The following is a 16135-nucleotide window of genomic DNA, read 5'->3' as shown; positions in this document are numbered from 1 at the left end:
TATCCTTGATAAGTGATCTGCGCTCACATGACTTGTTCCAGGCCGTACCACAATCTTGAATTTAAACTCCTGTAACAGTAATAGCCATCTGCTTATCCTTCCTTGGATGATCGACTTGTCTACGAGATATAACAGTGCTTGATGATCTACATAAAATACAAATGGCATTGCCAGGAGATAATGTCTAAATTTTTGTACTACGTACATCATTCCGAGTACCTCTTGCTCTGTTGTACTGTAATTTTTCTCTGCTTTAGATGAAAGTCTACTCACAAAGTACATTAGATGATCCAATCCGTGATTCCTTGTTTGTGCCAACGTTGCTCCAATAGCATAGTTTGACGCATCGACATGAACATGAAACTCCTTATCCCAGTTTGGATAAATCAGAATAGGTGCTGTAGCTACTCTGGTTTTCAATCCTTCGAAGGCTTCATTTTGCTCTGTATCTCACTTGCAGGTTTCTCCTTTGCAGGTTAGTTTGTCTAGCGGGTAGGACATTTTTGCAAAGCCCTTAATGAACTTTCGGTAATATCCAATATGTCCGAGGAACGATTTTACCTTTGTTACGTCCATCGACGGTGGCATTTCCAAGATTACCTGGACTTTGTCAGGATCGGTCTTTAATCCTACTTTGCATACTATGTGCCCTAATAGCTTCCCCTACGGTACCATGAACCTCCACTTCCTCAGATTCAGTGCCAGTCTCACCCATTTGCATCTTTCCTTGAATTCTCTGAGTGCAGTTATATGCTTGTCGTTCGCGCTAAAAATTGACCAATCGTCCAAAAATGCCTTGAAATTCCCTACTGACATCTTATCAAATATGTGCAAGATAATTCTCTGAAATGTTGTTGGAACATTACACAGTTTGAACAACATCCTATTGTAGGCATATACTCCATCTTCCACTATGAATGTTGTTTTAAGCCTATCTTCTTTTGTGGTGGATACAGTTTGTATCCAAAGAATCCATCCATAAATGAAAAGATTTCGTGCCTTGCAACTTCTTCTAAAATGCTATCGGTCAATAGTATTGGAAATGGATCCTTGATCGTTACTACATTCAGGCATTGAAAGTCCATGCATATTCTTATTTGAGTGGTGTCCTTCAGAGATATCACAACCGGTGATACCCACTCACTCGTCTGCACCCTAAAAATAATTCTTGCTTCTAGCATTCGGTTGATCTCATCAGTGACTTGTGCGGCATAATTTTTGTTCATCCAGTATGATCGCTTCCGTACGGGTACTGCACCTTCTATCAGTGGTATCCGGTGGACACATAACTCCGATGGTACCCCTTTTAGGTCCTTATACGTCCATGCGAATACATCCTTATATTCCATGAATATTTTGAATGCTATTGCCTTCAGGACTGGATTCCAGTCATCTCCTACAAAGATATTTTTTTGATTGGATTCATCTCCTAAGTTCATTGTTTTTACTGTAGGCTCTTCGCACTTAATAGGTTTGTCTTCACTAAACGCATGCGCAAGCATTTCATCTATCTGTGCTTCTCCCTCCTTCACTTCTCGATACTCTTTATAAATTGTTTCTCTTCTTTTCCATCTTTGACCCCTAACATGTTACAGCTCAGAAAGAGCTCGTAGTCCTCCATCTGCCGATAGAGTAGGCCGCTGACTTAGTCCAGGTCATCATCGTTAGACCCTCCTTCCACTCTCAATATTTCCTCTTTGTCAGGTTCCATTCTTTTCGTCCTCTCATCTCCGCCTTCGCCTTCGAAATCCAACGATGTTGCCACCTATCCTACCATCTGTGTGTATAAGTTCATTACAAATCTCCGTCCTCCACCTTGCATGGACAAGGTATTCCGTTTCCAATCATGTTTCACCTTCGCCTATACCAGCCAGCCCCATCCGCGGATGGTGTCATACCCTTTTCTTTTTAATGGTATGACCACGAAATCCAATAAGAATGGCTGCATCCCGATGGTTACATGTTGTGCCATCAGAGTCCCTAAAGGCTTGATTCCATGCTGATCGGCAGTTAGTAGTTAAATATGTGACAGACTACAAGTTACATGTCAACAGCAACATTTAAGCAGTAAACAATGTTTTACAAGGGTTATTTCAATGCCTTCTGTAAGGATTGCTATTATAATGGCTGCAGATTGTCTCTGTCACCCACTAGAAGTTTGTGAGAACCTTTGCAGGTTTCAGCCAATGGTTGGCACTCAAAACACAGCCTGCATGCACCGGTCTGTTGTGGATCTTCTCCCCTATCCTTAGCCAATGCTTAACTCTTACCTTATGGCTCTAATATGTAAGAATGCTAGGCAGTGTTGTGAATTAGCAATTAGTCAGACTAATGTTTTTATACAAGCTTGGTTAGGTTGGCCGACATCTTGTTAAGATGGATAAATCGAGGAAGAGAACTTGAATTTTTAAAAATTCTCCTAGAATTCCTAGCAGCAACCTATTAAGCCATATTGTACATGAGAGAAGGAACTGATAAGTGAAAAAGGAAAAGTAACAGAAAGTATTTGGAGGCTAGGTCCCTTAATGTGGGTACAGTCAGAGTCGAAGACATAAAGATCAGCTTACAGGCACTTGTAAAAAAAGTGCGAGTAGAAATGGACAGAGGAGCCCGACAGACATTATTCCAGTGTAACTTATCTTTTTTCACTACTGTAGAAAAATAAATAAAATAAATACAAGTCAATTCTGCTACTTCATGGTTCAATGGAGGTTTGGAATAGTCACTTTAAAGCAATTTCAGCTTGTATGGCAGATTCAAAAGTACAGAAGCCTCTTTGTGATCCTTTTGGGACATGGATTGAGGTGTTGACATGTGAATGAAGCATTGAATTTTCAAAAACTTCTACCTATGAATGGATAATCAGTCCAGGAAGACCTAGGATAAATTTTTCTGTATATAGGCTCTCTTACTGGGAACATGTTTGCTCTAAAGTATGAAATATGTATGTTGCACGTTCCATGGGTGTTAAGAGAAATTTATATCTTATATAATTGACAGAAAATATGCATTTTTGGTTTAAGTTGATCATAAAATTGACTGAAGAATGTGCACGGGGGAGCAAGAATGTTATAATAGAAAAAAATTTCCTAGTTTTTTGTATAATGACCACTTGATGGGCTTGGAAGCTGATGAACCCAAATTGTTGTCTTATAATTATTGTATTGACATTCTTTTATAGATCAGAATGTAAAAATTGTGGTCACATACATAAATTTTCGTTCTTAAAAATCAGAATTGTTATTGTTTGCAGGTTGGTCCAGCAGCTGCACAGTTGTCTCCTTTTGTTGAAGCTTCCCCATTTTTTGAGATGGCCAGAAATACTTCAGGTTATTATTCTTCATAGTAAATTTAAAATTTCCTGTTTTTTTTTTCCTGAATGTATATAGCTCAGAAATGTGCGTAGGATGTAACTCTTTTTTCTTCACTTTTTAACTGACCAGAAGAAATACAAGCTCATTATAAACAGAAAAGATTTATTAATTACCAAATACCCTTCAGGAACATGTATACTTTGATGCTTGTTCTTTCATGAAGCTTTTAATTACAGTCCTTGCCTTTATTGGGACCTCTGTCTACCAAAGGTTGAAAACTGCTAATGAATAAATAAATTGTTATGCCTCACACCTACCTATGATTCAGGTGAAGTGGACTTGGCTACCGAACAAAACTGGCAACTTAAAGAACTTAGCCGAATGAGGCATTCACTCCTTGCACCTTGGTTAATGGGACCGATGTTTTGCATAAAGTAGAACTTGATTTAATTATAATTTCTTTTTGTTTGGCTAAATTTTTAATTGGACTTGCTTATTATGAATGTCAATTAAGTTCATATGTACATGTCAAATTCTGTCAATGCTGGTGAAAAATTAGATCAACAGCCATCGCTCATCCTGAAAATATCACTGTTCTAGCTATAAATGACAACAGTTAAAATGATCATAGAATTTTCAGATGGTAAAAACCAGCATCTCTAGATGTTTCTGTATTTAATATTCTGAGACGAGTATCCTCGATTAGCCCATCAATTATTCAACATACCTGTTGATTGGCTTCCTGCAATCTGATGTTCCTTGGATGGCAATTCCATTTCACATCATCTTTCTCATATGAACCAATCTACAGAGGTGTTAGATACAAATAGAGATTATACAGGTTGCTAATAGCCTATCTGATAGATGTCACTTGAACCATTTCTCTGTAAACTCTCAATTACTAGTTAGGTTTAGATGCCAGGTAAGTAACATAAATTGGGGATAGTACCATTATTCAAGATAAATTTTGGTAATAGATAGAGGTCACTTGGGCCATTTCTCTTAAATTTCTTAATCCCAAGTTGGATGTCTGGAAATGCACTAATTACAGACAGAGTATAGCACCATCATTCATTGTTATTCACTCCAATTTCACTAGTCACATGGCTTGAGCACCCCCTTGGCCAACTAAGGTTACATTTCCATTAGTTATAAGGTGAGATAAACCACTATATTCTGCGTAGTGACTAATTGCTGTCTTTGTTCACCCCAGGAACTAGAGATTGAGGGCTATATTATTCCACACATCATGTTCACTATGGATTATGTGATTTCATTTCTTACTTTTCTACTATCTATAATAGCTAAGTTGCTGATTCAAGTGTGGATGTGGGTGTGTGAATCAAGTGCGCAATAATTTTTTTTGGATTTTGGATGCATATACATACATACATACATAAATATACATATATATGTATATTATCTGCAAAGAAATGCAAGAAATATACAAAATTATATCATTTGATTGTATGATACTTCACCACTGATCAATATATCTGATAATGTAAAAACCCTCACTTGGCTATTACTTGAACAACTCTGATTTCACCAACTTTTCTCACAAATCAGATTTTTGATATTTTGTCGAACACTTGACAACCCAACTCTTCAGTGAAGTAAATGGAAATGCATGTATATTTAATGCTCTTTGATCTACGCACCTTCCCTATTGTTTGTGCTTGATACCTTATTTTTCTATGATGAATTTATATAAATTTCTGTGTCTTTTCCATATCATATAAAAATACTGAAACAATAGTGAACTTGAGCTGTGCAAAGGAATAATTTTTCTCAATGAAACTTAACACCAGAATTTACTTTAAAATTCACAACCTACGAACTTGGAAGAATAAGATTTGTTTATATTAATAGTAACAGAGTGTCTATCAATAGCAGATTCAATTATTTATGAAACATGTTGCGTGATTCTGCAATCCACATTGGCAGACTGAATGCTGACTTTTCCAGAAATTCTACAGCAGGCCTGGTAAATTAAATTGCAGACTTAAGGAATGGAATGCTGATCTTCATAGGTGAATCACAGACCCAAATAGGAGATCGCAGGTCCAAGTAACTTGAACGCAGGCCTCCCAAAACACACCTACGACTGATATTCAGGTCTCAACGCTGAGAATTATGAATTGCAGGTCCAAGACAGGATACCAGCCAGCTTCTAAAGAGATGAATTGGCTTAGGGATCGCCAATAATGCAAGTAACAACATAAACGCTGCCTTCCAGATGTAAATCAGTAACCAATAATGCCCAGTTCAAGCCCTCCAAATGCAACAGAGAGTTGATAATAATTCCCTCAGTGAATTCACTCCACAGATCCACAAACTCACTTCCAGCAAAACAATCTCCTTAGACATCGACAACACAGTAGGAGAAGAAGGGAAATTGTTAGTCAACAGCAACAATTTGCTATAGAAATTCTCAGAATGACCCTTATACTTCAGCAAGGGCATAGAAAAGCAGAACTCAGAAAGCCACAAAGGCAACAAAAGCAAATATATAATCAAGCGTGTCTTTCCCAATGAAATGAGCTCTCATTTATAAGCTTTCGTTGGTAGAAGTCTCCATAAAACTCCACTTCAGAAAGCGTGGAAGTTTCCCAAAAGAACTCAACACTAAAAACTTTCCAACTTGCTTTTTAGAAACATCACTTAAAGTCATTATTATAATAATATAAACATTATTATAATAATGCAACTCAATGAATAATAAATAAATAAGAGTTCATGCAATTATTAGCCTGATCAACCGCAGGTGACGACCAACTGCCAAGCCACCCCCTGAACTGCCAAGAATAGCAACTACTAAAAATAAACTTACTAAAAATAGTAAATCCATAATTGAGACCCCCAAAACACCCTGTCAGCTCATTAGGGTCACTATGATGAGCTAACTCTATCAACTGCACAGAGTGGCCAAAAACGGGGACATTACAGATAAATATTAAATGCTAATTGATAATTCACAATTTACAAATATCCAAATTGAAATAACTAATAAGCCATATCATATATGTTTATGTTCACAATTCCAGCGCAAATCATAAAATCATTACAATTACAAAATCAAAATTTAGTTCATGATTCAATGTTTATCAATCAAGAGGCATTTCACTAATTTGAATAAGAATCATAAGGATTCTCATAAAAATCCTCATAATCTCCAATTGCTAACTACTCTAAGTTCAAGATCATTTGAGCTCAAAGTGATTCCACTTGCACTAGATGCACCATGTGTTTGTGTCATGATGTTATCATCATCATCATCCTTTGTGATTGTAGTAAGATCTTGAATCGTTACATCCAAGTCCGCACACTCATGGGCTATATCCCAAAGCTCACCCATCCCTTGTAGTGATCCTCCTTACGTGACAAAAGACGTAAGTTGGTATGAATGTAAACCAAGTCTACAGCTTTTTTTTGAGCCCAACTGTAACGATTCATTGTGTGGATAAAGGAGTATGCACTCCAATATTTTTCAGCAGTAGAAGAACTTTCAACTTGGACACAAAATAAAAAAATAAAAATGAAAAGCAAATTAAAGAATGTAAAGCACTAAATTGTAGGACACAAGTGGTAAACAAAAAACAAAAAACACTTTTGTGAGAGGAGCTTAATTGCAAGAGGTTGTAGATGATGCTTAAATGGTTGAGCGTAGAGGTTTCACCATGTAATAGCTCCCATGTTGTTTTGGTTCTTTATTGCAATTGGACTAAGTTTTTCTCCTGAGGCAAATAAGCCAAATTCTGCCCTAACTTTTTGTGTATTTCATCATCTTGGAAGAGTCTTTGAAAAGCTTTGTGGCACCCATTAGAAAGTTCTTCATCTGCATATGGTGCTACTCTATCTATTATAACAAGTATTTCCTTTCTATAGTACCTTTGAGATGATTGTTTCCACCTTATTGCATAAGGTTTTACATTCTATGGGGTCATTCTCGTGTGTTTGTATAACAAATTTTACCTTCTCTACCATTGTGTCCATGCCATCATAGTCATCCCCTAAACAAGGTTGATATGTATCAACAAAGTGGAGCATAGTCATGATAGGATCAGTGAAATCCAATACAAATTTTGCATGAGCACACCAACTATCATCCAAGACCAATGACTTGACCTTTTGGGCTGTTATTGAATTTGAAGCCTTCCACACACCCCACTGGTTGGAAATAACCATTTGGCTCAATGCCTCTTGCACCTTGACAAGTCATCTCATAACAATAGTATGATATGCAAATTGGGTTTCAACAACCTATGTAAGTTAATAACAATATGTTTTTAACTATTTAGAAAGGTTACATACAATTTGATAATTGAAGATGACATAGAATTTATTAAATTTAATTAAATAAATAAATGTCGTAATTACAATTTACCTTCAAGAACTCCAATTTGGAGAATGATCTAAATATCCATTGTGACATTTGATGTTTCGTCACAAACATCTGTATCTCCTTCACCTCCTCATATATATATTTTTCCAATCTATTTGAGGGCCAATTTTTTGCATGACCAAGTTGAGGGAGTGTGCAATGCATGGTGTCCAAAAAAAAGGTCATATTTTCCCTCAACCAAAAATTATGCACCCCTATAGCTTTTGGCTTTTCCTATAATCACATGGACCACATTCTCACTACCCATCCTCTTTGTGGCCTTATTGAGAATTCTAGAAATGAACTATAAATATTTCACTTCCCCTTAAAATTAATTGCCTTAAAAAACATTGCCCCTTTGGGGGACGTTGCACCCACATTAATCAATGGACGGTTTCTTGGATCTTTCCATCCATCAGAAACAATAGAAACAACTTTTTCCAATAATTTCTAATTGGTTGAAGAGATCCCTTTATATAGCTCCTCTCTGTTTGCAATAGGCTAATACACACCTTTTCATAACTAGGACCTATGTAATCAATTGGTACTTTATTGATGACTTCCACCATCTCCTTCCAACATGGTGATCTCACCAAGTTGAAATTAAGGTCATTGGCATAGAGGCAACATGAAATGGCTTGATCAACAAGCTCTCTTTACCTCTTTTTAAATGTTGTGCCCAATGGACCTCTTGTTAGGATTAAGGGGAGATTGTTGAGTGATTGGCACTTGGATAGCATGTCTATGTGTTGCATTGATGACAAGTTTCTCATTGATGTCAACAAGTATATATTTGTATTTATGACAGACAAAGATTTTGTACATAGTAGAGGTTGAATTGATTAGTGAAGTTGGGATATGATACGTTAAGCTATGCGAGCTTAGAATTAAGTTTAGGAATGTGTTCAGACACTACATTTGTGTTCACATATGTTTATATGAAGGATTAGTTGAGTTACAGTTCATTTGGTGAAGATTGGTAGCAGACTAGTTTGTTGTTATATCTGATGAGCGAGATGGAATTAAGGTGAGCGAGCTTACATCGTGGTTGAAGACATGCTCGTGAGGTATGTTTGTCTTAGCACATGTTGAAGGTTATGCTGTGAAGGTTGCTAAAGTGTAATGTGTGATATGCTCAACGTTAGGTAGACTCTTGTATTGATAATTATTTTGGAAGTTGTTAAGTATAATCTAACATGTGGGAACTTAATGTAATATCTTAATGAGGTCTTATGTAATTAATTGTACATTGAGGAAGATCAATAGGCTGACCTAATTAGTTATTAGGATAAGGATATAAAGGAAAGATTGTTCCTTGGGTTGAAGTGTGGAATTGAATGTGTGATATTGTATGTGATGTTATGTTCGGATGTTGAAGATGTTAATTTAATCAGAGCAAAGCAAAGAGTTATGTTGATGTTGGTTTGAGAACTTCAAAGGAAGCGTATTGGCAATTGGGTTGCAGATTTGGTCAGTTCACTAATTGGATTTGTTATCCTAAAGATTTGTTGTATAACAGTTGCTGAAGCAATTTGAACAATGGATTCAGTTGTCTTCCTTATTGCTCCTAACAAGGGTAGAATCTTTTGACAGGGATTCAAAGTCTCCTAACAAGGACTAACGTATTGATTTTATTATAATTGACTCTTAATAGGGTTACATCCTTTCACAAGGAACTTTAATATTAGTACATCATATTTTGGGTTCCATTCCTATCGAGGTTCTCCCTCTGATCAAGTGTTTCCCTAGTTAACAAATCATTGTGTCATTGTGTATGTTTTATCTCTTGGTATTGCTCATTATATTGGTTATTGAAGTTGGATTTAATAAATTGGATTTAAGTTGTATTTGGCATACAACTGATTCAATCACCCCTCTCTCAGTTGTATTGGTGGACTTCACTTTCTAGCACATCTTTTGGGGCCGGTAATTGCTACTTCTTCCTCTTCCAGTTCTCGTACAAGTACTTGCAAGAATGGATATTTGGAGGATAGAACAGGTTCAGTGGGTGTTGAATTTTTTTTCTTTCTAGATGGAAGTCGATAAGAAGTTTGTTTTGATCTTCTAATCATCTCTTCTTTTTCTTTTATATATCTTGCTACTTGTGCGTTAGACATCCCCTTCCCATCTTTGCCTTTGCACTTGCCATTCCTTTACAAAAATGGCCCATAAAATGAAGTTTGACTCGAGAATATGAGCTATTGAATGTTTTTACCTTTTTACTACATTACGCTTACAAAGATATGAGTCACCTCTTGAAACTTATGATATTCTTGGGGTATGGCTCGATAAAGGAGATCCTACATCAATTTTGAATATAAGGGCTCCTTGCCCTCTCATTGAACTTTGACTATCGCTAGAAGCCATTCTTGCATAATACAATCTAATTTCTTGCTATTATTAGAAATGAAATAAGTTTAAATTAGAAAAATACTATAAACATTAAGTATACAAATGCAAAAAAAATACAAAAATATTAAAATAGATAGCTAAACTTGTTTCCTTATTTCATTAGGGGGAAAAAAGAAAAAAAATGAAAAATTTCTTCCAAAACTTGAATTTTTTTAATCAAAATCTAAAAAAAAATCTTTCAAAGACTCAAGAATGGGTTCAAATGCTTACCTTAGATGCTTAGATCTCCTTTGTTGAGGCTATTTGGTACCCCATAGTCGATTCTATTCAATAATCACCTTGTCTTCAAAATGCCAAAATAGAGAGCAAATGAGAATAGTCTAGCGGCAAACAAAATGAGATGAAAAAAGATTGAATGACCTCAATTAGGGCCCTTTTGGGGTTTAGGGCAAGAAAAGATAAATAAATATTATAAAGCGCATGTTTTCTGGTGCTTTAATGTTTTTTTTTAAATTAACATCAAAATCAATGTCTACAATGTGGAAGCCCCTATATACTCATGGAGGTGTTGTGGATGTATGCAAGAAGCGTAATTTAGCCCCCAAACGCTCTAGCCAAGATTGCACTTTCTGCACATATCCATAGGGCCTTTAATCCACCTCCACCTTCCTCAGCACCCACATCCACTTCTCCAGGGAGCACATCTACTACGTAGCATATTAGAAGTTCATGGCTATTTTGTAATAATTAATAACCCTATTTTAGAGCCTTACTATCCAAAACTTTTATTGTTAAGACTCTCTTGTCGTAATCTTCTCTTTTTGTTTATATGAGCATTTCACTAATCATAATTTAGTTATTTAGTTAATATGTGTCATGTCTCTTCTCATGCTTAAGTTTGTATTTGATCCTTAGCTTGATTTCTATATTTTTTCCTATAGGCTGATAAATTGTAAAATATAAAATTATTTTAAATAATTAAGTATTTAAGTTGTGGTAAACTAAAATTAAGTGACAACTTAAATTTAATTATTTCTTATATTTAGTTGTGAATCTATGATATTTCTTAGAAATTATTAAATTTGATTTAAGAAAGTTTGTCATCTCTGAGTACCCCATCTCCTATTTTTGAAAAATACTCATACTAGTATTAGTACTAGTACTGGGATCATCAAGACCTTCCCATCTCCAAGTAACCTTGATAATTGTCTTCGATTTTCACCAATCATCATAAGAATATAGATCAAGTTTATCGTTTTGTTCAAGTTTGACATCATTTGAATTACATGTAAGTGCATTGACAATCCCACTAGATGTGTAAGAGTGTCATCATCACCTATAGGGTTTCTAGCAATCTCTATAATAGATGCATCCAATTTGGTACACTTAGGGAAGTTAGGTCCCAACTCGTTGTTGACCCTTCCTTGTAATGTTCTTAGAGTTGTGGTAAAAAATGCAAGTTGGACTGAAAATAGTTCAAGTCTTTTGGTGTTTTAGCAGCCAAACAATTATGCTTCACTGACTATATAAATGAGTACGCAACTTAATTTTTGTTCAATCCATGAAGAATTCACAGCCCATTGAAATCAGAGAAAACTAACTCAAAAATAACGAAAACGCAAACTAAATTAAATAATGGTAAGCACTAAAGTCTAGAATACAATGTTAAAATTTTAAAAATAAATATTTGTGGTATAATGTTGATTGCGAGAGGTTGATGAACAAATAATCTTGCTAATGGAGGTACCACGTGTACGAGTATCTACATTATACTGTCGGTCTTAAAGAGCATAAATACAATGATATTGTCTTTATAAGAGCACGCCAAACTCTTTCCTAGCATTTTCTACCTCATATGGATTTGAGAAGATTCTTTTGAATGCCTGCTTATAACCACTAGCAACTTCACTATCTCTACATGATGCTGCTTTCCTTGCCAGAGTACATATTTTTGAGCTATAGTATTTGGGAGATAATGTTTATAAAAAGATATAGTGACATGTTCATCTTGTTTTAGAGTCAACAAATACCCTTTACAAAAATGGTTCTTCCGAGTCACTCTCTTTTTGCACTATTGTGACCTTTATTTTGTGCCATGGAGAAAATGCCATCATATTTTTCTCTCGAACATGGCCGATCTATATAGACAAACGTGATCATATACATGACAAGCTTAGTGAAACTCAAGATATAGTCTACTCAAGCTCACTTGTGAGTGTTTTGATTGAGGGCTTTAAAACATGCTCTCAAAGGATCTACCAATTCATCAATGAAAAGCACAAGCAACCTTCTCTTAGATATATCAGTATCCAAAATTGATAATCTCTAAAAATGATCATTGTACATGACCATTGCACCCCATCGTTTCAATGTAGTCAACTCGTTAAAGTGAAGTTTTGGGTTCTTATTGAACCTATCAGTGAGCCTCTTAGTGAACTTTGCACATGAGGTAATTTGATCACGTCCCATCATGATTATTCCACAATGCAAACATTCATGAATAATAATTGTCTAGCTAAATAGCAATATATTTGATTGTCTCATTTTTCGACATGGGTTAAGTTGAAAATAGGTGTCTTTGCACCCATTTTCTCACCGTTATCTTTCCAAACCCATTGTAATAGGGTATGGTTTCTTTTCAACCTTTCTCTACAAGTCATTAGCGTGTGATCTTCCACTCCTATGTGGTCTATGCGTCATTTTGAGGTCCACATAGTCCTTGAAGGTCATCTGAGCTTGAGAAATTGCTTCCACATCCCTCCAATCCTGCAAGAGCTGATCCTGCAATCGACCAGTTTAGGTTCATTATTAACTTGTGGTTGGGCTATAGGAGGAATGATAGGTCTGAGAGGTCTAGAATTAGCTGTTCTAGTATGCTGATTTTCTGTCCTATTACTTATTAAATGTCTCCTTGGCCATTCCACCATTGTTTCCTTTAGTTAGTTTTGTTTCCCAAAATGTGTTAGCCAACATATGCATTATTTGAGAAATGGCTAATTTGTTTCTTTAAGTGTCTAATGTGTTGGGATCCCCTCGTGCTCCCCTATGCCCTTGGTCTCTATCACCCATGGTCACTTCACTTGATTTAACACTTGGCGGAGAAATAGAATCCTTTGCTCCAGCGTTTGAGTATGAATCTGGATGCAGACCAAGTAAAGCTGAAATAATCTCTCCCTCCCTATACTGAGTTTTTCCTTGTTCTCTATAAAGGTGTCTTCCTTTTCTTTGACTCATAAAAACCATAGGCTGGAAGGAAAACCGATTTTGATACCACCACAAAAGCCCCTATGAAATTTTCACTTAGGGTCCGTTTGGTTCGTGGAATTGTAGAAATCAAGATTTCTACAAATCTTGATTTAACCAAATCAAGGTTTTGCAAATCTTTATTCCTATTTTTGGGATTTTACTTGAACAGTTTGTTTCACTCGGAAGATGAATTTGAAGACACATTTTTATGCGTAAGCTTGGAGTTCAAGGCGGACTCCAAAATGTAGTTCAGTCTATTGTTTTTACACTCCTCAAAAAACATAACCAGGATTTGATTTTCAATTCCTACTTGCTAGTAGGAAGTCGGAAAACCTGGTTTTGAGACAAAATTAGAAGTCTGGTATTCTAATTCCATTTTGTCAATTTTGAAACAAATGCAAAAAAATTCAAATCTGGATTTTGAAAAAGCTAATTCCTGTCATCTTCGACGAACCAAACAAACCCTTAGTTCTTTTTGTTGAATCACTATGTTTTCTTTTGGAAGAATTCAAATCTATGTACTATTGTTTTGGAACTTATTTTTTCTGGTTGGATGGTTTATTTGAGTGTAGGGTTTAACATGGAAGATGATATTTTTTAATTAGGAAATTAAAACATATTAGAAATAACAATTCACTATGAAAAATAACAATTAAATATTTTAGATTGGAGCATATTTCTCTTGCATATTTGACAACAGAGACGAGAGATGGCATATAGATTAATCAATGTAGTTATCAACAAGATATTTTTGCTTGTGTTGAAGGGTTCTAGGTCTACATGCATGACATAAAATCCTCAAATCATGCAATATACCAAGTGGACCATGCAAAGAAATATTTGAGAGAAGATGAGGATGTGATGTCAATTGTGAACTCCTTCCCATAGGTTTATATTCATATTGGCATCTAGACTAATACTCCAAAACAACTCCAAAATTTTCTATTACACCACCCATCACCCACACATTCACTAGCAATAAGGTCTTTTTCTTTACACGGCTCTTGAAGTTCTCCAATTGTGGCATCAATGTTCAAGAAAGGCCCACGTTTAACAAGGTCTCATGTGGCTAGGTAAAGAAATGAGGAAATGCCTCTAAGGTAGGTGTCTTGTTTCACATGACCTACCCTTCTTAATCTCCACGACCCTTGACTCAAGTTCTCATCTACTAGAACACTCTTATTCAAACACACTTTTATTAAATGCTCGAATGCCAACCCATCCTCAAATGCCCATGCCAATATGGAAAAGAAACCTTGTGTCAGTAAAGTGATGATATCATCATCAAAGAAAATCTACAATGATACTAAAGTTTGTCATCAAAGAAGACATCATAACTTTCCAATTTTGTCATTGAGTGTCGATGAGAAATGTGAGTTATCTCTCCAACAGCCAAGTTAGAATCTTACACTATTGAAACTATCACCCCTAGGGTTTTCGTCCTCGTATTTCAAGCTTCGAGAAGCTCTCCAGAATCAATAAGAGAAAATAACCAAGCATATCTCAAATGAGCCTCGTGTTGCTCTTTTATAACATTTTGGGGAAGCTTCTAGAATATACTTTAAATATTTAGCACTTCAAATATTTATCTTAATCTTCTGGATAAAAGTGATTGAGATAAATTATTTCATTAATGACCACCTTAATTGTTGACTTGGTGGTCAACACCTCCTTGGGGACTTTTGACATGGCTTAGCTGCCTCTTGTGGGTTGGGGGTTAAATTTGGAGTTTGTATCAAGTGTCAATAGTTTGAGCTTTTGGCAAAACGACAATTGATTTCAACAATTAGCACTAGAGCCTTCTGTCATGGGTTTGAGTCCGCCTTCAGCTGGTGTTGAAGGTTCAATCGGTGCTAATGGAGAGATTGTTGACTTGGTGGTCAAGACCTCCTTGGGGACCCATGACATGGCTTAACGTCCTCCCCTGAGCTGGGTTGAATTAGGCATTTGTATCAGGTGTTGATAGTTTAAGCCATAGTTTGCAAACTCTCCGAGTACTCTCAGAGTTGTCGAGTACTCCCAAGTTTTTTTGTTGGGCGAGTACTCTCAAGTTTAACTCTCTCGTATTTAGAGATGTAAAAAAATGTAGGTAAAAATGTTGATGTGGGGAAAACATTGGATTAGATGCATTTTTCACATCATTTTAGTGCTATTACACCACATTTTCTCTATTGAAATGTCAATTACTAATTTAATACATTTTGTAATTGTATTCTACAAAACAATATATGTTTCTTTAAGAGATTTTAAATTTTTGTACTTTCTAAGTGGCTGAGTTTTCCCTGAGTTTTTGTCGAGTATATGCTGAGTTTTTTCTGAGTTGAAAATTTTGGGCTTGTCGAGTACTCTTTGAGTCCGAGTTTGCAAACTATGGTTTAAGCTTTTGGCACAATGGCAAATGATTCCAACATAAGTCACTTTACACAACTTATTAAATTAATTAAATAATCTTATTCTTTGAATTACCTTTGACACATAATATCAAATAATCAATTTAATGATTTTTTCTTCATCTACAGCCTACAAGAATCAAATAGGCTAATAAGTCCCACTAGATCACTCTGCAAAAAGGGACATTACAGGGAGGTTATGACAAATAGGAAGTGCCAAGAGACTAATGCTAGGTCCTCCTGATAGAGGAATTGAAGGTGGACAATTTTGATCACTATGGTACTAAGTTTCTGGATTAGATTGTGTAAAGATTTTTTTTCATGAACGTTTCGAATCACACTACGTTATCCATCATCAAGATGAGAGAGCAAGAGGTGTAAAACAATCCTTACTCTTGCTCTCTCATCTTGATGATGGATCATGTAGTGTGATTCGAAATGTTGATGAA

At 35.7% G+C, this 16135-nt stretch overlaps 1 protein-coding gene across 4 annotated transcripts in view; it reads left to right on the top strand.

Moving 5' to 3' along the window:
• LOC149572454 (initiation factor 4F subunit (DUF1350)) overlaps positions 1–16135 on the top strand; it is a 197014-nt gene that overhangs the window by 143692 nt on the left and 37187 nt on the right. For all 4 annotated transcript variants that reach the window (XM_089813607.1, XM_089813605.1, XM_089813608.1 and 1 more), the window contains one exon: positions 3254–3329. In XM_089813607.1, coding sequence (XP_089669733.1) covers positions 3254–3329 — 76 coding nt within the window. The remainder of the gene's footprint in view (positions 1–3253; positions 3330–16135) is intronic.

The sequence above is a fragment of the Cupressus sempervirens genome, chromosome 2 (genome assembly GCF_028749045.1).
Source record: "Cupressus sempervirens isolate cs-2001-9-10 chromosome 2, ASM2874904v1, whole genome shotgun sequence".
In the NCBI taxonomy this organism is placed as follows: domain Eukaryota; kingdom Viridiplantae; phylum Streptophyta; class Pinopsida; order Cupressales; family Cupressaceae; genus Cupressus; species Cupressus sempervirens.
The sequence above is the reverse complement of the archived record's forward strand: the minus strand, read 5'-3'. Positions and strand labels throughout refer to the sequence as shown.